Source organism: Pseudochaenichthys georgianus, chromosome 11 (genome assembly GCF_902827115.2).
Source record: "Pseudochaenichthys georgianus chromosome 11, fPseGeo1.2, whole genome shotgun sequence".
Classification (NCBI taxonomy): Eukaryota; Metazoa; Chordata; class Actinopteri; order Perciformes; family Channichthyidae; genus Pseudochaenichthys; species Pseudochaenichthys georgianus.
In genome coordinates this window covers 21,810,833-21,832,949 of record NC_047513.1, presented here as the reverse complement: position 1 = coordinate 21,832,949, position 22,117 = coordinate 21,810,833, and the positions used below count along the sequence as shown (strand labels likewise).

At 39.4% G+C, this 22,117-nt stretch overlaps 3 protein-coding genes across 7 annotated transcripts in view; 2 read left to right on the top strand and 1 right to left on the bottom strand.

Moving 5' to 3' along the window:
* Positions 1-1,348: 1,348 nt before the first annotated feature.
* On the top strand, positions 1,349-5,842 carry sla1a (Src like adaptor 1a). Of its 2 annotated transcripts, none has more exons than XM_034094927.2 (8): positions 1,349-1,488; positions 1,948-2,019; positions 2,581-2,680; positions 2,866-2,952; positions 3,238-3,341; positions 4,070-4,201; positions 4,590-4,719; positions 5,239-5,842. In XM_034094927.2, exons 2-8 carry the CDS (start codon positions 1,956-1,958, stop codon positions 5,435-5,437), a joined length of 816 nt encoding a protein of 271 aa, XP_033950818.1. In that variant the 5' UTR covers positions 1,349-1,488; positions 1,948-1,955; the 3' UTR covers positions 5,438-5,842. The 2 variants fall into 2 exon arrangements, with proteins under 2 accessions (XP_033950818.1, XP_033950820.1); XM_034094929.2 differs by having other exon boundaries at positions 1,912-2,019.
* Positions 5,843-13,859: 8,017 nt separating this feature from the next.
* On the top strand, positions 13,860-20,067 carry abitram (actin binding transcription modulator). The gene is made up of 6 exons (XM_034094434.2): positions 13,860-14,070; positions 14,210-14,261; positions 18,872-19,001; positions 19,134-19,210; positions 19,290-19,359; positions 19,610-20,067. Exons 1-6 carry the CDS (start codon positions 13,989-13,991, stop codon positions 19,745-19,747), a joined length of 549 nt encoding a protein of 182 aa, XP_033950325.1. The 5' UTR covers positions 13,860-13,988; the 3' UTR covers positions 19,748-20,067.
* Positions 20,065-22,117, bottom strand: part of ctnnal1 (catenin (cadherin-associated protein), alpha-like 1) — a 49,273-nt gene continuing 47,220 nt past the window's right edge. For all 4 annotated transcript variants that reach the window (XM_034094430.2, XM_034094429.2, XM_034094431.2 and 1 more), the window contains one exon: positions 20,065-21,674. In XM_034094430.2, coding sequence (XP_033950321.1) covers positions 21,504-21,674 — 171 coding nt within the window. In that variant the 3' untranslated portion in view covers positions 20,065-21,503. The remainder of the gene's footprint in view (positions 21,675-22,117) is intronic.

The following is a 22,117-nucleotide window of genomic DNA, read 5'->3' as shown; positions in this document are numbered from 1 at the left end:
TGGTGTACAATAGCTGCAGTTATGTAAGCATCTCCATGTATGTTCTATTGATGTTATGAAAAAGAAATAAAAAGTTTAAAAAAAAGAAAATAAAGAGGAATGCATTTTTGAATGCTTAAGCACAGCCTAAATACAGGAGTTAAGGGCGGAGAAGTCTCTGAATTACTAACTAAACTAATGTACTGCAGTAACAATAGACTATTTTCATTTCGGATTAATCCAACATTTCTTTTTTATTTATTTATTGATTGCATTTGTTGAGAGAGTTAGATAGGTATAATGCTCTCACGATGTACCATGAATACAAAAGTACAGATGGAAAACAGTTAGCTTAGCACAAAGCCTGGAGACAAGGGAACATAGTAGGTGGTAGGTCCCAGTAGGAAGTCTTTATCGTCCAGTAAACAGTGTCTGCCTTGAGCCAGACAAGAAAGTGCATAGAACACCTTAAATCCAATTAAAATAATATTTTACACTTTTTTGTAAGGATTTAATAAACGAGATATAATTAATTAACACATTTAGCTACAAGATGAATCTCATTTCTGTTGGACAAAGCCCCCCAAAGAGAGTATTTATGCCTAGCCAATGGTGACTGACCATCCAAAATTAAAGATAGTCAATCGAATCCAACATAAAACAAAGAAGAGCCTTATTTGCCATGGAGAAGCTGGAACAAGGTAATGCTTGATAAAAAAACTCAAATGAATCAAACATTGATACATTTTCTGCCACTCTACTAGTTTGACTAATTTCAGCTTTAATGTATCTTAAAATAGTTCTATGCTACACATAAACACATAATTAGTCAGTAAATACTAATAGCTCATTGGACTGTATTAAAGCATTCATAAAATAAGGTTGATCTCTTTCGGAACATCAGAAGAAGAAGATAGAACTTTATTTGTCATTGTACAAGTACAACGAAATTACAACAGACTCAAGGTGCCAACACGCAACAACAAGACAATATAAAAACAACAAGACACTATAAAAACAATAAAAACAATAAATGGGACTTAAAAAAGGGAATATGTACATAAATAAATAATAGATAAATTAAATTGCACGATTCCCCTCGTATTGCACGGAAGGTTTATATAACTTAAATATTAGCAGCGTTTAGTGCACATATGGCCGGTATATCAGTAACATTACCAGCGTTTGTATGTTAACACGTTTTTTTAGCATACATTAAAGCCTTCGGTTGCTGTAAATAACTACATTTAAATAGGTGTTATGTGCACCCTCCCTTTCAGGAGTGAGTTTGTCAAAAATACTTGTGCGGGCCTTCTTCCTCATTTCATTACAGGAAGTGAGTGTGCAGTCAGATGCAGAGCTGTCGTCACACTCTGTGACAGGCCATTGCTGTAAGCTGTTATGAACATGATACTTCTGTAGTAGCGGTCTTGGCTGCTGCCACCATGGGTCATTATCTCTTTAAACACACTTGATGCCATCACAGCAGGCCATCTACAACTCCCACAGGTAGGTGTCTGCTATTTATACCGCCAGCTGCGTTCCATCTCGGCAGGTTGTTGACATTTCACATTATTTCTCCATATTGGCCAACACTGTGATGCAACCTAAGGGTATGGTCACAGGCAGGATCTGTTGAAATGCCACATGGTGTAATTTATGAAATGTGAATTGCATTTTAAAACAAGCGGACATGATTTTGCAATATGTTCATTCAATATCATTATTCATTGGTGTACACAGGGCTGGGTTTACCAATGGAACATTCTGACTGATAGCATCTAGCCCCAGCTTCCCTATTCTGAGTATGTTGTTTGAGATAGGTCAATGGTCAGCTTATAGGAAGTAAAAGCTGTGTGGAGTGGCAGCAGTAGAGAGAGGTTTAGTTTCATAACAGAAATACAGACACATGAGTGGAACATTTGTTTGTAGGTTCACAGTCGTTCTGTCCTTGTGCCCTGACTCCAGGCTGGAGGATGGGGAATATAATGCGAGGTGAGAGTGCCAAGGAGACGATCAACACAGACGGCTCTTTAAAAGGTAAGAACGCTTAAAGATGATTTTAAATAACATCATTTGAGTTGTATAAGAAACTGTTTGTCGCTGTGCCTACTCCAGTTTAGGGTAGCAATTAAGGGCTGTTGTCATTTTAAATTAATCTGCCTATCATTTCTTTTGTTTAATCAATACATGTTTTGGCCTATAAAAATGTCATGAATTACAAGTTTTTTCAAAATCAAGGGGACGTTTTTTAACGTTTGTTTTGATCATTTACACCTCCAAGAAATTCGGTTTAGATTGATAGCAAACAGAAAAAAGCAGGACATCTACTTTTTGGATTAATTTAACAAAAATATACTTTAACAATTCTTAAAATAGTTGCCGCTACATGAGTTATCCACTTTCTTCGAATGCACAGCCTGATTGTATCGGAGATGTCATGATCTTAAGCAAAACTCAATGACTTAAACAAAAGGAATTTCCGAGGTGTAGTCCCACACATCTCTGGACTTTTCTAAATCATGATGTCTTTGTATTTGCATTAGTAAATGTCAGCTGTACTCTGTTTGTAGAAAAGGCTGTAACTATTGTTCTCGGCAGGCCCGGAGGACGACATGGTGGTGGTGGTTCAGGACTACCCGTCGCCGGACATCAGCGAGCCGATCTACAGGATGGGGGAGAAGCTCAGACTCATAGCTCAGTACGTTCATGCATTAGCTTTCTTCATTTAAAACCATTTCAGTTTCTTCTGTCCCAGGCGTTAACTTGGTAGACGGAAGATCTCAAATCAAAATGAGGACAGTTGAATTAGTTACTTGATGCAGGATAGAGAAGTGTTCACACTAAAGGTCAATGTTTGATTCCTCTTTGCTTCTTCCTGGTCAGGGAGGCTTACTGGTGGAGAGTACGCTCCATCCAAACACAAAAGGAGAACTACATACCGAACAGCCATGTGGCAAAAGTGTACCATAGGTAAGTAGAACCATATTGAAACCATCCGCCAATATCGGCATCATTGATCTGTTTCAACATAACATCAAGAATATCAAATGCATCTTTGTCCACTACAACAATCTGAAGGAAGTTGCGGGAGATGTTATCAAATTAGTGTTGTACGTGTAGATTTTATGTTTTTTTGTTGTGTATGATAATGTTAATATATAATAAAATGAAGGGATTGATTCAGTTTAAAAACATAAAAGTCTAAAATGCAATGAGTATTTAATGTGATCGCTAACACATGACTTTTTTTGTCAGTTGGCTGTTTGAGGGGGTGGAGAGGCAGAAGGCCGAAGAGCTGCTCAGTTTACCCGGGAACAGAGTGGGCTCCTTCCTGGTGAGGGAGAGCGCCAGGGAGAGAGGTGAGTGCTTTCTGTACAATGTTTAAGAGTTTCTGCATCGGATATATTAAGACTGTTTACAAGTAAGCAAGTACTCTTTCAGATGTTAGGAGAAGTGAAAGGGTTTCACCTGATGGCTTTAAATAAAAGGAATTGAGGATTAGGGATGGAGCTATTGAAAGTTAACTTTTGACTTAATTAAAAAAAAAAAAATGTATGTTAGAATTTACAGAAAACTCAATGTTTTCTGTATGTAGAGGCACATTTCTAAAAATAAGTCATAACTACAAAAATAAGCTGAAGGAAAATACATTTTATGAAATACACTTATTCACTTTCTTGCCGAGCATTAGATAGATAATGCCAAGAAACGTAGTCAAAACAGCGTAGACAAAGAAATTGATACTTTTTCACTTTTGTTTCTTACTGATTAAACACATATTGCATTATTAATTATCATGGTTATTATACTTACAATGTGGCGATAAGCAGTTTTCTTTTACTTTTGCTAACAAATATTTGTTTAAGGAAACAAAATCTCCCCTAAAAAATTCTGTGCGGTCATCTGAAACTTTTCTTTACCAATGATACAAAAATACTCATTTCGAGAGGAAATGTACTACAGAACAGGATTGACATTCACTTCTGCTTTTACATTGTCCCAACCTTTGTTAGTATCGATTAAGAGTGGATCTATTGTTATTGATGTTTTTGGTTTCTTGTTGAAATGTGTGTTTCTACATCCTCAGGTCTGTACTCGCTCTCAGTGAAGCACAGGAGTGTACAGCACTATCGTATCTTAAGACTGGACAACAGCTGGTACTACATCTCCCCTCGCCTCACTTTCCAGTGCCTAGAAGATATGATCAACCACTACTGTGGTGAGTGTATGCACACACACTGAGATACGTAACTATGCACAGATAAGTATGTCTAAAAATAAACAAAATAAGCATCATGATAAGGAGAGCCGTACACACGCACATAAACATCATCAAATGTGATTAAGCACTGAAAATAGTACATCATGTTCTTAATATCAAACTGTTGCTCATCAGTGGTCGACTTTCAATATATATATCCTGCTTTTACAGAATATCTTTGTAACAAAACAGGAAATGACATACAATATGCATGCTAGATAGGGACGACTGTTGAGTTTGGTTTGAATGTTTGCCTGAGCGTGAAAGGAATAAATGCAAATCATTTATTCTGTTAGTTTGTTATCCTGTGAGAATGATTTAACTTCCCCTATTGATGCCTTTTCAGACACTTCAGATGGCCTCTGCTGTGCTTTAACCTCCCCCTGTCAGTCGAGCACCACCCCCTCGCCTGACTCAGCCCCTGCAGCTCCACCTGTAGTGATGAGACGCAACTTTGACTGGAAGAAAATAGACAGGTACAACTGAGGCGTGGTGATGATATTTACCAGCTTTAATCGGGCAGTGCTGTAACTGTTTTTATAAGGTGACACTGTAAATGCAGTATAAAACAGTTTTTTACTGCATTTCTAAATAGCAATGGTCAAATGTAAGATTGAATAATCTGCACATTACTTTTTCAAACAACAAATGAATGGTTTCACCAATGAAATGTTGGAAAACTGTGAAAATCAATCCCAAAATGGCTGATAATGAAATAGCTTGTTTTATCTGACCCACTGTCTGAAAATATTGAATGTACTATCTTCGAACTACAGCCATTTCTCATGACAAATGTCTGAAACAATTCAAATAAATTAAATAAATGTCTTTAAATTGACAAATTATTTATTCAACTTCTTGTTATTGAATTTAGTTGATCGATTAAATAAAGTAATGGCTTGAAATCAAGATGTGGATAAACATCAATGAAAGAGAAAATAAAAGCATTACGATTCTTAGTTTTCATTATTATTTCTGTAATTTCCTCTCTACAGCAAGCAGCTGGTGAGCACAGAGAGCTGCGGTGACAACATGGTGAGCTATGGAGTCAGGAACAGCATCGCGGCCTACCTGTCCTTTTCTGGGAAACGAGACCCTGCACAGATGAGAGCCGCCAGCAGGTGGAAAAAGAGTAAATCTATGTATGCTCTCCCTGAGAACAGCCACGGAACCATTGACTATGAGGACTTCTAGAGACAGCAGCGGGGTTCAAAGAATGAAATACCTTCAGGTTGAAGGCAGTAGAGGGCATCCTTCTCAGCAGCATCCCAAACCTTGAAGTGTGCTATAGCTTCTAATGTGAGCACTTGAAGTACTTTAACAATAACGCAAATTGCATGAGCGCTTACACTTTGACTCAGCTAATAAGATGGAACTTTATGGAGTTGAACTGGACGATGGTGCAATTGAACTGCGGTGTGTATTCTGGACGAGTCATGATCACAAACGGCCGGCATTAGGAGAGCGAAGAACAATGTTATGGGTATTGTTTGGTAATTATATTATGAGTATTTGTGTGTGTATATGAGTATGTGTGGCTTTCAAACTATTCCCAGTGTTCTTAATAAATGTGATATGGTTAAAAAGCAATATGTTGAACCCATAGATATCTCTTTTTGTTGCCACCACATATATTCATCTTATTATGTTGATTTAAAAAAATGGGCTAGCAAATAGTTGCTTTTTTGCAAATCAAGCAGACATGGAGCAACATTCACAATCATTTGGAGTTATGTTTATGTCCCCCTTGATAAGTCTGATGTTACTTATCCTTTTATCTCTGTTTTGGTCTCAACCCATTACTGAAGAAAATACGTGGCCCTTTGGTTGCTAAATGCTCCGCTCTGCTCACCAGCTAGTCGCTAAACTGGTTTATCAAAGCTTGGGAACTGCTGATTCTTATGACAGGTTTTAATTGTTTGTCACTACAAGCATACACTTTCACATTCAACAAAGTCATTTGATCCATCCTAAATATACTGTAGAAGGATTAAGAGAGAACCTTAAGTCTAACATATTCTGTGTGGAGGAAGTAGAAGAAATAACCATTTGGAAAATGATAAAACTTCCCTGATTGGTTCTCAAATAATTCACAAGAGGAACAAACTAAAATACATTGGTAAAGGTTACTGCATACATTACATTTCAATTCGATTCAGGTACTTGGGCGGATGTGGTGCTGCAAGATCTATGAATCTAATTCGATGGTCACTATTTTTTTATTCTGTCCATGTGTCAGTAATTATCTTGGGAAGCATTTGGAACTTATTAGTCATTTAAATTCGATCCGGTGATGACAATAGCAAAAAGCTCAGACAGTCGCTTTTTGAAATGTCCCTACCTAGACGGCCAACATATTTGTTCAACTTCCTCTGTCCAGCTGTGTCTTTTCTTCACAGTAGGATAGTCTCCATATTTGCACATGGTCAACATATGATAGGCTATTAATTATTTAATTAAATGATAAATAAAAGTGTATCTTTAATAAAGGAATGCAAACATTGAAAAGACTTATTTGTGCCAGAAAAACGTTTTACCAAGCTCCCCTCAACCCCTTTCGTATTCGTGCTTTAGCAACTTCCTCTTATGTTTTGAAGAGTTTGACCTGAACCACTAACCCAAAACAGCAACCTGTGAGATATGTGAGAACAGATCTGTGGGTCTAGCATGTTTTGTTATGTTTAGCTCTCTGCTTCTTGCTGGTGCCTCTGAGTCAGAAGAGAATGATACATGTGTCTGAGAACGTCAGTGAGGAAATGGGGGTCTACACACGTTTGTTAAATCAAACCATCTAGTAACTCAAATACATTCACACAGTATGGAGGGCTTTAAACTGGTTTTAACAGCGTGTGACATTAGTCAGTTAAAACGTTTTTGGCTGCTGTGTAATTTCAAAGACTTACAAAAAACCTGCTGTCTAAGACATATCCTCATCCTCCTTACACATCCTGAAAGTTGGCAACTCTGCCAATCAAAGTCAACTGAGTGTGACTAGTTAAGACGCGCTGAGCACTTTCATCTCAGTTAAAAGCAGGATCAAATACTTGTTTCCTGGTTTAAGGTGTGTGTGTGTGTGTGTGTGTGTGTGTTTAGTGGAATAATCAGCGATGTAGACACACACACAGCTGGTAGCCTACTGCTGTACCATACAGAGACTTCTGTCCAGTCAGCATTACTCAGTCCTCCAGACGACGTGTAACTAGTCTAAAAGAACACTAAAGCTCCTGCTCTGGGTGATTTTCCTGTTGTTCAATGTCTATTCATTGACAGTTCTAGTCAGAAAGTGCAACAGATATGGGGTGAAGCAAAGTTTGAGAGTTCATCTCTGAATCAGAATGAAGGCACACTTGTGGGAAACATGTTTTCATCAAAGGCTGCTTATACATTCAAAATAAACTCCCTTTGACTGATCTAGTATTCATCCATATTCACATCCCTGAACGTTCAACTAAAAACAACAACTCTTCCCTGAAATCACGTGAGCATTTCCTGTAAATACCCATGCAGATAAGAAAGACACTTCTCCGTCACCCCGCCAATCACCACACATCTGTGGGTTTACATGTTGGGGGAAAAAAGGCTCTCGGTGGGATGAAGAGCGGAAGAACTACAGCTCAAACTTAACAGAACCAGACAGAACGCATGTTGATTTACGAGAAAGAAACCCTGAGAGGTGTTCATGATGAGACAAAAGGGATTCCAAAGTTGAGTCCCTTGTTCCCAATGTTTGATTTACAGTGGATATAAGTACCAAAGAAAGCACTCAAACAATAAAGTCTTAGGTTTTTTTCCATGAACAAAAACAAGAGGAGGAAGGAGAGTTGAGGGCCGTTCATCTCTTAGTCTCAGGAGAAAGGAGTGGGATAAGTAAAGGAAATTAAGAGATGGAGGGAGATTCCTCTTCCTCGAGTCTGTTTTCTGTTAATCCTGCTCTTATAATCTCACTACATCCTCCCTTCCACCCCGAGGCCCAGCTGTCCAAACCTCTGACTTCATCACTTCTGCACTGGATGCACCCTTCAAAAATATCCAGATACATTTTTGCTTTGTTCCATCACAAACACATTCTGTCCTTGGCCCCCTTGTTAATGAAAACTGCTGTTTTCATTCTCCATGCTGTTGCTTTCAACCCATGAAACAGTCTTATTTTGTAAGGGGAGACTCTAGGGTTTTCAGGGTGACTATTATCGACATTAGTTTTCACTAGTTATTCTCTTGAACTCGATTTTCAGGAATGGTATATTTAGTTTGAGCGTTTCCTGTCAGAACACCTCACCACATGAGCTATAAGGTTCATTTGGTGTGAGAACTTGACATTTCACTCTAATTTAAAATCTGACCACTTCCTTCAGGTGTAAAATAGAAATAAGTTGAAGTCTTGTCATGGACTATCTCACTCTATAGCCCAAACATGGATACAGAGATGAACATGAAGTTTTATTGAGAAACAAATAAACAGTGATGGTTAAACTACCCTCAGAACATTAACTTTAGAGGGCATTTGACAATTTTCACCAAAGTTGTGAAATAACCTCTCCTTCAGAACACTGTCAACACTGAGTGTTCACTTCAGTTACAGCCCATGAGAACATCTCCTTTAATGTAGAAACAAGGGCTTCAGCCAAAGCACACAACCATGTCCAAGGCTGTCCAGAGAGCTGGGGGAAAACAAACAAAACCCGAACTCTCCAAAGGAAAAAAGGCACAACTGTCCACATATTTGTGTTCTTATGTGACCCGAGGAATCTCCCTAGTCTCATTCCTTTACCATTTCTGGTGCATGATTCTGCAGAATGAGTCGGTGATGTTCATGCTCATAAAAGGGCTTTAAAAAATATGTTCAACTCAGAGGAAACATACTGTACGTGTACTGTTGAAGTTGAAGGGTGGATATTTGGATCAAAGAAACAATCTGCTGCTACGCTTCAAGCAAACAAAAGAGGTGGAGAATTCGTCTTGGAGAAAAATTCCCTTTCCATGAGGAGATTTTCAAGATGTTTGCCACGTGGCTTCAGACAAATAACTACCACAAGCCCTGTGCTGTGCAGGCGCTTTCTAATTAGAAATTGTTGGTAAAGCTAAATAAGCCCACTTGGTGACTTAATGCATATATCCTTTTCAGCGTCTCATAAAAGAGTCTTGTTAAATGTTTACTGGCAAGAGAAAGCATGTGGTCTGAATCCAAGGCTGAAACCTGTTAATACCTGTAAATTATTCCACGTGTGTGCATGTGGATTTGGCATCTTACCTGTGCAGTGTGCATGTTCTTTCCATGGCCCTCAGCTCTTGTTGAACCCCATTCATCTCTGGAGGAGGACAAGCAGGATGACAGCTGAGGACAAACTAGTGTCAGGAATAAGTCTGAAGCCCCTCGAAGCCAGGTAGCATGAAAGAGGGAAATAAAGATTGATGGGCACCAAGTCAGAGAAGACAGAAAATAATATGTGATTGATGTAGCCAGATCTGATAGACTAGTGACTCTCAATTATTGGAACATACATTTTTCAACTGACATTAAAGTTATATATTTAAAATGCCGGCAGGCATTACAACAAACAAGTTCAGACCACTTCCTCTGGTCTTAATGTTAAAGTCAATGTTGAATGACGTAAGTGTCAGATAAAAACCTTGCCTCTCTCAAATGATAAAAATAAAAGGAACCAACAGAGACTTGTTTTGCCACCATGTGTTTTTGTCATGAGCATTTTGGCTTTAAGATGAGAGTCCTGTTCTGCTGCCAGGGACACATTATCCCTTTCTCTCACAAACAAATGCACTCAGACACATCATTTAAATCAGGGGTGTCAAACTCAATTTCATCCCGGGCCACATCAGCATTATTGTTGCACTCAAAGGGCCGGTTGTAATTTATATAAATATACATATGTAAATATATAATATTAAATAATGTGTTATATTACATTGTTGGCCCTGCATTGGATTATTATCAGATCTGGTAATATCTTCCGAAATAACTACGTCTGAAAGCAGAAGTCTAGGGCAAATAATTGAAAGTAAATATTCAACAATTACACCAATTGTATTGTATATTATTGCAAGCTCTTGCGGGCCACATCAAATTAGGTCGCGGGCCGGATTTGGCCCCCGGGCCTTGAGTTTGACACCCCTGATTTAAATCATGATAGCTTTATTTCCTTTATCAGAAGCAAATGTCTAAGCTACTGGCTCTGGTCATGCTCTCTGTCAATATGCCACTCATGCAAGCTACTGTCTCCTTAAATTATTCATACAGTTAATGTTTTATAAACTCAAACCTATCAGCAGAACAACGGACCAGCACGTTCAAGGAAGAATAACAACGCTTCTTGTTCCATGGTAATCATAAACCCAGTGTACATATACGTTGTTAAAAGTTGTGATCACTTGCTGAACATCCAATCTGATCTTTTCAGTTGTAATGCATTTGGATTGCTTTCAATGTAATGTCAACACTGTGTAGGGAAGCTGCAACGTGTCATGTACACGTGATAACATATGTTTGAACTAAAGGAGTCGTGAATTTGACTTACACACACACGGGCTATTGTCAGAGCCTCGGGGCCTCACTGCCTTTGGAGAGAGGCCAGCAATAACAGAAAAGCTATGACATGATTGATTGCACCTTTGGCCGCCGATTACCACAGAGAAAGCCAATAATAACCTGACATGGGACCAGAGTGACACCGCTCCTCTGCAGGCATGACATTTGAAAAACAGGATCTCCAAACACCAGATTCAGAGCAATGGTCAGGGATATGTTTTGGTGCTGATGCATGTTAGTACATTTGCTGACAGCAGAGTAGGAACTTTATGATTCCACGTTGAAGCTTTTTAGAGGAAGAGATCACCGTGAGACTGTACTTGTGAGTCAGTCAACCGGGGCGTTGACCAAACTCTTACTTAATTTGTTGCTGTGATACAGGAACACATTTAACAGCCCTTTAAAAGCACTACCCTGAAATGTAAGTTCCTCATTTGAAACCCACTTTACATACCAGTGAATAAACAAAGGGCTTAAATGTGCTTTCGGCAGCGAATAACTCAATCTGGTGAATGGCAAATGCAGGTGTGCGTGCCTCGTTGCTTTCCAGGAAACAGACTGGCAGCGTTTCTAACTGCAGCATAACTCTATTATTTCAGACATTTATGAAAAGAAGAGATACTGAATGCGAGCCTGGATTTCATGCAACACTGCTCACAAACGATGAAGTGCTGACAGTGTTACTGATAGCTTGTCTGCATGAACCACTTATGGAAAATAAATCCACTTCCTCACAATAATTCTCTCCATCTGCATTACAACACAGAAACATCTAATGTGTCTCTCTGGCGTTAGACAGCGCTAACTGTGTGCCACGAAGCAGGAAATCCTTGCTCTTCTGGCCTTGTATGAGTACAGTTCTAATGAAGCAAAACAACTGGTTTTCTAAAAGCCACGCAGGCACCCCCCTTGGTTTTCTCTTCCCTTATCAGGCTCTCCTGGCACTGAGGACCAGCTATGAAACAACGTTGGACAACTTCCATTGCAGAGAGAGACTGCTGGAGCCGTACTATCACAAACAGCAGGCCAGAGAGGAAGGTCTGCTCGCTGTAGCAGTAGCTGACGTGGAGTTACTCGTGAATCCTACACCCACACACACACACACACACACACACACGCACGCACACGCACACACAAGCATTTGCAGCTGGAGTAACTCGAGCTGACTGTTTGACAGCCAGCCAGTGAACCTTGAGGTCCAGTGCTGAAGACCAGGAGACGGAGCAATGTTTCTTTTCAACAATATGTAGTAAAGCCTTGGGAATGTACACAAACTGACATATACATGTGATAAACACAGATGCATACACTCTAGCAAAAATCCATGGAGTTCACCAGGACATACAAGACACTCTTCACTCACATATTTCAAAATGACAAATTGACAACAGCATCATGAACCCAAACAGAATCTATTGGACAGGATATTTACAGAGACATCTTAACTTTAGGTATAAAGTAACTTGTTAACTTGAACTTTTCTTAACCTGTTGCTCTCCTTGCAGCGACTGTATAACCTAAAGTGGGATTTTCTTTGGAAAAGGGTCACAGATTAAGCTGCTGATTTATATCAAGAAAGGTCTTGTGTAGGAAAAGCCTAAAGCAAGATTTGATATCTGAGACATTCCCTTCATGTCCACTCTTTCCATAATGGTTTTGCGTTTCATCTTTGAATTAATTGCAGACCATGACCTACCACAGAGAGAGGAGTAATGGAAAAATTATGATGAGTCTTCACAGAAACACTTTCCAATTCTCGGTAGTGGGGAGTAGATGAATGGAAAACTCATCCTGCCCCCAAATATCAGCTGAATCTCTCACTCCTGCGCTCTCCTCTAAAACTATTTAACCAAGATGAGGTCATCATTGCATAATCATCCTCGTGCCAATGCCAGTCCCCTCCATATTGTGCGCATGGAGCCAGATATGTTTGGTATGTGATTGGTCTGGACTGGGTCAGAGGGGCTATTTCAAAAATCCAGGGAGGGTAACAGTCCCTCATTCCTGCATCCATTCAGACCCTCTTCATTACACAAACCACTCAGATACAGATACTTAAAATGTCTATGCACTATCTGTGAGAATCAATAGCCAAGAGGGAAAAAAATGACACGTATCAGAGTATGGTATGTTGCAGTGGATCACAGACACTGTGAGATGGCATAAATGGTCTACACATTTAAAACATGCATATTAATCAAATATGAATATTTTAAACTGGAGGAATTACTTATTTATTTTTACATATATGTGCCAGCATCATGCAGAGTATTTGCTTTTAAATAAACGTTGGTGTCCTCTGAGTTTGAATGTGTAGAGTTGAATGCAGTTGCTAGCAGTAGTCTGACATCTAGTGGTCGATGCTAAAGACTGCTTTCATTATATGTCTAGGGTGGTATGACCCTGCCAAACAAAGTGCAACACATATGCTTTGGGCATGCATTGACCTCTTTAGTTTTAATTTATTAACACATATTTGTTTAAGCACGATTTTAACACAGTATGTAACACGTATTAATGCAAGATCAACCCTAAGGTCGTTATCATTTGAGGTCACAATGTTGTTTAATGTTGAGAAATGACCACAACTCAAGGGACCCACAATAAATGGGTTTTCTGGGCCTCTAAATCTCCAGAGTCATGTAAAGGACTGGGAAAAACAATGACAAATCACACACCATACCAACCTGACTCAAGTGACAATGTCAATCAGAAAAACATTTCACAACTGTTTATTAAAGCAGAAGTTTTTATAAAAGTTTTAAAGAAAATCAACATGAGAAAAAAAGTGCATGCCTACCTTTCCAGGTCTTTTGGCAGATGAGAAAAGTCTTCAGATGCACAGAAGTCTGATGTGAAGACGACAGTAGATCGAGATTCAGGTCCAGTTTGGATTAACGAAATTATTCAATTGTTTACATAACCAGTATCTCCATGCTTCCATTTTCAAAAGTACCAGTGATGCTGTGATGAAAATGTACTTTGTGAATTGTAATTTTCTAAAGTGTCAAATTGACCTCCCAAATTCCCAAAACCCTAGCTTCTCCGGAACCTTTTCGCTCAAAAAACGTCGGACTTCTTCGGCGACGGACCACTTGGTGTCACACAATTAGTTGTCCGTCAAGCATAGTAGTTGAGAAACATAGGTATTGGTGTAAATTAAGTATTATTTTCTTACTAATACCTGTATTGTGAATCGTTTTGATGGACTGCTTGGAGCAGAAAGATACTGAAGCGACGGCGCCGTCAGTTATCGACCGATATTACACACGCTGGTACAGAGCAGGTAAATATAAATGTTACAGTTAGCCATGCGGTGGCTAACTGAGCTAACGTTAGTTGGACTTCAAACCTCAGGCAGAGTAAACATGTTTTTGATTATATTACCAATATTTACAAGTTAAATGTGTTGTTGTTTTATTTAGATATGAAGGGGAACCCGTGTGAGGACCATTGCATCCTACAGCATTCAAACAGGTAAGGTAACAGGGGTATCATGGCTGACTTATAATTGGTTTCATTACCTTTTATGTTAAGACACGAGGAATTAGCTTTGGTGTAAATGGTACAAACATAAACACAAAAAGAACACTTTTTATTTTTAAAGGATAAAAAAATAGCACTAATATAAAAAATATTGTTCATTGTTAAAATACAGTCAATAATTAACACACACATACATATGCAAAACACTGAGCAAAGTGAAATATAATTTAAAGTGGAGAGCTGTGCAGGTTTAAAAAGAGGTAGTGTGAAACAGAAATGTGCACCAAAAGGTTTACAGTCTTAAAGGTCCCATGTCATGGCCATTTCTACTGATCATAATTCCATTGTTGAGGTATACTAAAATAGATTTATATTGTACAATTTTCGAAAATCTCATTGGTTTCTCATACAGCATCTCTGTATAGTATGTGTATTCACTAGTGCTGGGGGGAAACGATTATTTCGAAAACGATTAATCGGGCGATTATTTGATCGATTAGTCGACTAATCTAACGATTATTTTTCTGTTGTTCAATTCATAAAAAACGTCATGTAAACATTTTTTTTTTTCACAATACTGTGTCTCAGGGGATCTTAATATTTAACAAACTATTAATGTGTTATACCAGATTAACGGAAATAATCTCAGCTAACTGCCGATACAAACCATGTTTACCAAAACAAAACACAAGTCTCATAAAAAGCATCTAAATGACCCATGAGCGGAAAATGCTAACGGACATTGGCACAGAACTCAAGATAAAAGTACCCTTATTACTCATCGTAGCTGCACATACAAGATATCCGATTAAAGCTGAGACTCCACAGATTATGTAGGTATATAGTATCATCACTGAGTGATCCGGACTCGCGACAGGGGAAGCAAATACAGTCATCACAACACGTACCTTTACAGAGCTTCTAGGGAGATCGTCTCACCACGTAGCTGTCAATCTGATCAAAAGACGTGTTCAATGGCATTAAAATGAGAAAAAACGCGGCTGAATCGGTTAATCCATAGGTTTTTAACGTCTATGTATAAAAAAATGATTGAATTTATAATCCATAATTCCATTTTTATGTAAAAATCGGAGAGCAAATGCTAGCTGCTAATGGTAGCCACCACAGCTAGCTGCCGCTTTAAATGTTCCAACATAGCCGTTGTGCTTGTGTGATATGCCAACTCCATTTGGCAAAGACTGCAAATGACAATATCTTTGCGTTTTGGACTAACTTTAAAATATTCCCATGCTTTTGAAGACCTAGGGCGAGATGTTTTCGTTTGAGGGCTTCGTGCGCAATCCTGTGAGGAGGTGGTAGCCGTTTCAGTCTCCATTGTGTTTGAAGTGCGATTGCGAACTGCTTGTTGCTTTGTTTACACACCCACGTGTGTGTAGCGACGCGTCGACGCGGAAATATGTCGTTGACGATATTTTGAAGTCGTCGACGCGTCGCTCCAGCACTAGTATTCACTCTGTCCTAAACGGCTTGTTGGAGCTCCGAAGCTCTGGAGCCCCCCCCCCCCCTCCCTGTGAGCCCAGTGGCCGCCTGCGAGACCCGGCCCGAACACACACACACACACACACACACACACACACACACACACACACACACACACACACACACACACACACACACACACCACACACACACACACACACACACACACACACACACACACACACACACACACACACACACACACACACACACACACACACACACACACACACACACACACACACACACCTGTAGGAGTTTGTGTGCTCACACCGACTCACAGCCTCCACCCGCCGTCTCAGGGAGGAGAAATCGGCGGAGCTGCATCTGAGAAAAGATTGAGTGTGTGTGTGAGGAATTTGGGTATGGGCACATCACTGTACCCAGGAAGAAAACAATGGAAAAAGAAAAATCTCCAACGAGTTGTTTTGGGGCAGCATAGACAGGTCTTTTCTGTGTTAGAGTTTTACTCCCTACTAGGGATGGGTATCGTTAAGGTTTTAATGGTACTACTACTTTTATCGATACCGCTTATCGATCCGGTCTTTTAACGGTACTCTTTTCGGTTCTTTTGGAGAAAAAAACAAGGTAAATTAACTTAACAAATTGTGAACTAAACTAACATTGCTTTTTATTTAAATTGAATACATAATATTTCACATCAAAAAGAAACAACAATGTTTTTAACAAATCGTATTAAATAATCTGAAAGAACTGTAGACAGAATAGCTGAAACTTTAACAAAATAAATAACTCAGTTACCTCTAATCATTAACCCATTATTGTATAATGTAGTTAACTCTGTGTGTTGCTGCTAGCATACATAACATACCTGAGGTGGAAAAACTACACGTGGATGGGGCTACAGAGCTGCTAGAAAGACAGTCGAACCCGGTGCATTCCTCCGTCTGAATGTGGTGCACTTTTGCGAGATGTTTCGACAAATTGCTCGTGTTACCGCCCTTACATGCTAAACTCTTATTGCACTATTGGTAACGAGTATTGTCCACATCGAGATAAGTAAAGTTTAACCACACCTCGGAGCGCGTTTTCTCCACCATCGTGTGTGTGTGTGTGTTGCCCCGCCCCCTCGCAAGCAGGCAGGGGAGAGAGATCTCGTCTGTATTGGAAAGATCGAAAATACTAAAAATAATCATAGACGCATTTTGCAGTCTTTTTGCATATTAGAAACGGAGTTGGCGACACTAAAACTGCAATATAATGTGTAGAAATAATACATATATTTTTGACATGTCCCCAGTACCGATAAATAGACCGATAACGTCGGAGCTTAACGGTACCACGGTCTTTAATAATTCAGCCCCGGGGCCCGTTTAATACCGGGGCTCGGTACCCATCCCTACTCGCTACAGGAGAGGTTTCTCAATACTCAAATTTCCCCTCCTCGACTCCTATCCTCGACTCCCCTCCTCAAGAGTTGGTGCCGCCCACAGGAGATGCGAGCGGAGGACTGAGGAGGGGAACCGAGGAGAGAGGAGTGGAAGCAGCAGGCGGTTAGAGAAATGAGAACTCCTCTCCCCTGAGCGGTCATTTTAAGGAGACGTCATCATGAACACATCTGTCTGATGGACAGATGTGTTCATGATGACTTATATATTTACTTTGAATTCATTCACAGTGCGGTATAATGAGACAATAACAGGCTACAGATGCGGACATATACACACACATATATTTATATAAATATATACAATTTCAGAATCAAACAAGTATGAGAGCACTCTCATAATAACGTAACACAATCAGAGACTGGATATATATCCCCCCCCCCCCCCCCTCTCTGGTCGCTGAAATGGGGAATTTAAATTACGGGCCAAAAGTTGTACAAGTATTAAAAGTAACCATAGGACACCAAACCAACTGAGACCCGTCTGTCCGCCGCATCTACGCACTGTACCACACACACACCTACACACTGTACCACACACACACCTACACACTGTACCACACACACCTACAGCTCCTAAAGCATAATCAGGCTACAGCCGTTGTGTATTTTATTATGTGAAGCACTAAATGGTCTTTGTTTGTAGATATCTACTAAACTACAGCATACAAATACAGAGAGTAATGTAGGCCTGTTATACTGAGTGATATATATTTTACACACTGCTCTGCTTTCTGCACGGACCTCACAGCTGTTCTCAATGTAAACATCGCGTTGCGATGAAAGCAGTTACTAATATAATACCCAAGGGATGCATGCAGAGCTGTCATTGGCTGAGATAAGTCTGGCCGTGTGTCACGCCTCCAACGTTCCCGGAAATGCATCCGTGGAGGAGCCGTGGAGGATGCATCAGTGTCTCCTCGGTTAGAGCTCCTCCAGAGAGCCTCCTCGACGCTTGATGCTCGGTCCTCGAAGTGCATTTAGAGAAATAAGATGTCCTTCAACATGGCGCGCTGAAATTCATTTCCGGGTCACTACCGGAGGAGTCGAGGAGGGGAAATTTGAGTATTGAGAAACCTCTAGGGTGTACTTTGAAGGTTTGTGACTCTGCAGACCGTTTACATGTGTAAAAACCTTAATAACACACAGGGGACAATAACCGGAAAAGCATGACATGGGACCTTTAAGAAGAATAATATATTGTTTTCATGATATTGCATAGTGTTTTTATGGGGTGGTGTTGTTGTGAAATCCACACATGGTGGAGATAATTGCAAAACAAGTAATAATAATACACTTAAAATCCTAGGAAAAACACGACTTAATTGTTCATTTTTTTGAAGAGACTATGTTTTATTGTATCAATGTGGCGTGAGCCTTTTTGTGTTGGAATTCAATTATTTGAGGAGTTTCCTCAAATATTGTTTTATGGGGGACTTCAACACCAGAAACAACTTCTATAAATATCCATTAATGGCACACCAAATAAACATCAACAACATGAAAGGTTTCCAAATAGTGAAGTCCTCCAAAAATATAAGGGTTTTAACAGTTCTAGTCGTCCACTATTATGAGCTGTTGCAACAAACTCATACCATATCCTGTCTCAAACTATCTTCAACTGTATTCACTCATACTTATTAAAAATGACTTACATTCAATAATATTGTTAACTTGTGTTTCTTCTCTGCAGACTGTGTGTTATCACGTTAGCCGAGACTCACCCAATCCTTCAGGATGGGCGGTCAATCAAAAGCATCAACTACCAGATCAGTGACGGCTGCAGTCGGCTGAACAATAAAGTGTCTGGGAAGTCCAAGCGGGTACATTCAAAAATACTTTATAAAGCTACAGATGATTTGGATTTACATGCATTTATTTCTGCTTGTGTAGCTAACCCTCAACATTGTTCAGCTTGGCCTTAAATGCCTCCTAATCTTTTTTTCCCATCATAGGGGGGTCAGTTCGTTACTGATTTTGCACCTTTGTGTAGAATAACATGCACAGATGAAACTGAATACACAATCTACAGGTAAGATAATAGTTTGTTTTTCTAGGCATATATTTCACATGCATTTCATGATAAGTCACACAAATCATCATCTTTTTAGCTGCATCCGAGGCCGTCTTCTGGAGGTCAACGAGAGTATTTTAAAAACACCCTCTCTCTTGCTGAAAAAGGTAAATATACATTTGTAACTGTAAAATCATCTCATGTGCATATCTGGATACCATGTTTATTGTCCAGTCTAATTGTGTATTTGCCCTCTTGAATTACACAATGTCAAAAAATACATTATGAATATTTAGTTTTCTCTGTCTATATTGTTAATGACTGCAAAATAATAGTTCCTCTTCCACAATCTTTGAAGTTTCATTTTATCTTATCAAACAAATGTTTATAAATGCTTTGTCTGTCCAACGTGAACAGCCCTTCACTGATGGATACATCGCTGTCATCTTGCCAAAGTTTGACGAGAGCAAGACCATCACAGAGAATCTTCTGAGCAGAGAGGAGTTCGAGAGCATCGTCTCCAAACGTTCTGTTGCCGAATCTCCACCATCATGAAAGAGTTCTACTTATTTAAGTTAAACCGCTCTGTCAGTGTTGCCGGGTTGGGTAAAGACTGAGGGGGAAGCCTGGAAAGAGACTCGCATGTGGTCAAAAGGAGTACTGCATTTAATGCAAGCTTCGCACTGTGCCTCTTTACTCTTATTGTTTTCTTATGTTTCAGAAGGCACTCTGTGTTTAACTTGTTTTTTTCAAGTTTGAAAAGATAAGAGGAAAGCATGACAAAGTACTTGAATTCTGTTTGTATAATACCAGAAACATATATACTTGGGTTTAATTATTTTTCTAGAATGTCATTAAACAAAAAACAACAGTAATTTAAGAAAAATATTGTTTATTTTTGTATGTGTCACTTTTATTAACCTTTCAATTGTCAAAAGAATAAATGGTCCAAAACTAGATTTCTTCACATCTGTAGCTGTACTACAATACCCAGCATCCTTAGCTGCTCTCACACCGTACAAAGCATCTAAAGCTTATTGTATGTTATTCATCTCTGTCATTATCACACCATCACCTTATACCAAAGTCATTAACTTAGGATACATACTGTGTATATATATATATATATATACATATCTATGCTTCATGTACCATATTATACATACCATTTACCATTTAATACATATTGGCCAACCAGGCAGCTTCACAATAGTCTTCATAACAAGTACACTTCAAGGCTCCATTTGACACAGGTGCCAGTTCTAATGATCTTTCTTTTCTTTAGTGAGAAAAACAATGTCTGACTATACTAATGATAGGATTTCATAAAAGGACAGTGTAAAGTAAGATCCTGACATCCCCAAAGCATCTTATTGATGAACTTTATCTTCATCTGATTTGGAGAAGCCAGGACCAAATCAAATAGTTCTCCAGTGATGAACACTGAGGTGTAAGAGCTTTATATTTCACACTAGTAGCAAGCTGTAGATCACAGCGTCTTTATGAGGACACTCATATTTGGCATTAAAGACTGATTTTGTTGCTAACGTTCCATGGCAAACTGTATGGAAATAAACCTTTAATCATACGGTGTGGTTGACTTCAAAATATGCATTAATCCAAGTGAGATGAGTAGAATGCCAGTGTTCAAAGACAAATGTATCACTGTTTCATACTACACAAGTGTTAACATTAAAAAGCTTTAACACATAGACCATAAGAGACTCAAACACAAGGGTTTGGTGGCGTCATGCACGATGGGTTTTACGCATAGGTTTTAAGCTGGTAACTTTTTTTGTTTTTTTACCCTCAATTTGGCTAACATGTGCAACACGTTTACAGTACACCACTAAGCAAATAGGCTTGTTACACAGAGGCACATAGTGAAGACAGATGTATGGCTGAGCATTAAGAGGAGCTCTTTTTCTGATTTTTGATCAGTTTATCACCTCAATATTCAGAGAAGTGATAAAAGTGACTCAAAAATCAGGTTGTGTCAGAATTCTCTCTCTTGAAGGAGGCTCGCTGCAAAAGTCATAGCTGATTGTCTCCATCTTGTGGACTGGGGTGGAACTGATCTTCTGGTTAAAACTGCCCCTGAGCACATTGAGCTTGAATCTGCCTTCCACTTCATCATCCAGACAGCAAATGCAAGCTGCTGAGCCGAGGCTACCATCTTCACACGCTGCTTTAACCCACTCTTTAGGGGTGCATGAAGATGAGGGGAGTGAAGTAATTTTCTGGATCACCTGTTCTCCAGAAAGATGATGTTCGCTATGTGCTGCTCCAATGGAGGATAGTGAACAAAGGATTATTTGCTCTCCAGGATGTTTAAACCGGCAATGTGCTGCTCCAAACATTTGACACCAAAGCTATTGCTGTTCTTGATGTGGAGAGCCCCCTCCTCTTTGACAGGTGTGGATGCATCCTGCCTTTCTCTCCAGTCCTGCGGGGAACCCAGGCTACTCCTCTCTGACTTGTACTGCAAACAGACAACATCGAGAGGAAATAGTAAAAAAACGTAGGAACTTGCAATCTTTTAAAAGTGTTAACCTTATATTTTCCTTATCTGATGTTATGCTGTTTTTCGACAAGTGCAAAAATGTAAGCAGACACTTTGAGCTATTAAACTAAATCTTCTTAAGGGTAATATTTACAGAATTCAGAGCATATCTATGATTAAGGGATTGCCTCCACACATCTCTCAACACGGCGATGGCTGAGCTGGCAGCTGGCAGCTAACGGTGCCATCATCACTTACAGTGCTAACATTGCTGACAAAGCTAACATTGCTATCTTGAGGGTGAGCCGGGGGTCTGATATAAGCTTCAATCATCTAATGTGCGGCTGGCTTTGTAAACAAAGCACAGAGAAACTTGGATTACAACACAGAGGGAGTATGACTTTAATCTCTTTTTAGGAGGA

Coding starts and splice junctions, on each gene's coding strand:
- abitram (XM_034094434.2), top strand. CDS start 13,989: ATGGACTGCTTGGAGCAGAAAGATACTGAAGCGACGGCGCCGTCAGTT. Junction 14,071..14,209: donor CACACGCTGGTACAGAGCAG/GTAAATATAAAT, acceptor TGTTTTATTTAG/ATATGAAGGGGAACCCGTGT. Junction 19,360..19,609: donor CCTCTCTCTTGCTGAAAAAG/GTAAATATACAT, acceptor CAACGTGAACAG/CCCTTCACTGATGGATACAT.
- sla1a (XM_034094927.2), top strand. CDS start 1,956: ATGGGGAATATAATGCGAGGTGAGAGTGCCAAGGAGACGATCAACACA. Junction 2,681..2,865: donor AAGCTCAGACTCATAGCTCA/GTACGTTCATGC, acceptor CTTCCTGGTCAG/GGAGGCTTACTGGTGGAGAG. Junction 4,202..4,589: donor TATGATCAACCACTACTGTG/GTGAGTGTATGC, acceptor ATGCCTTTTCAG/ACACTTCAGATGGCCTCTGC.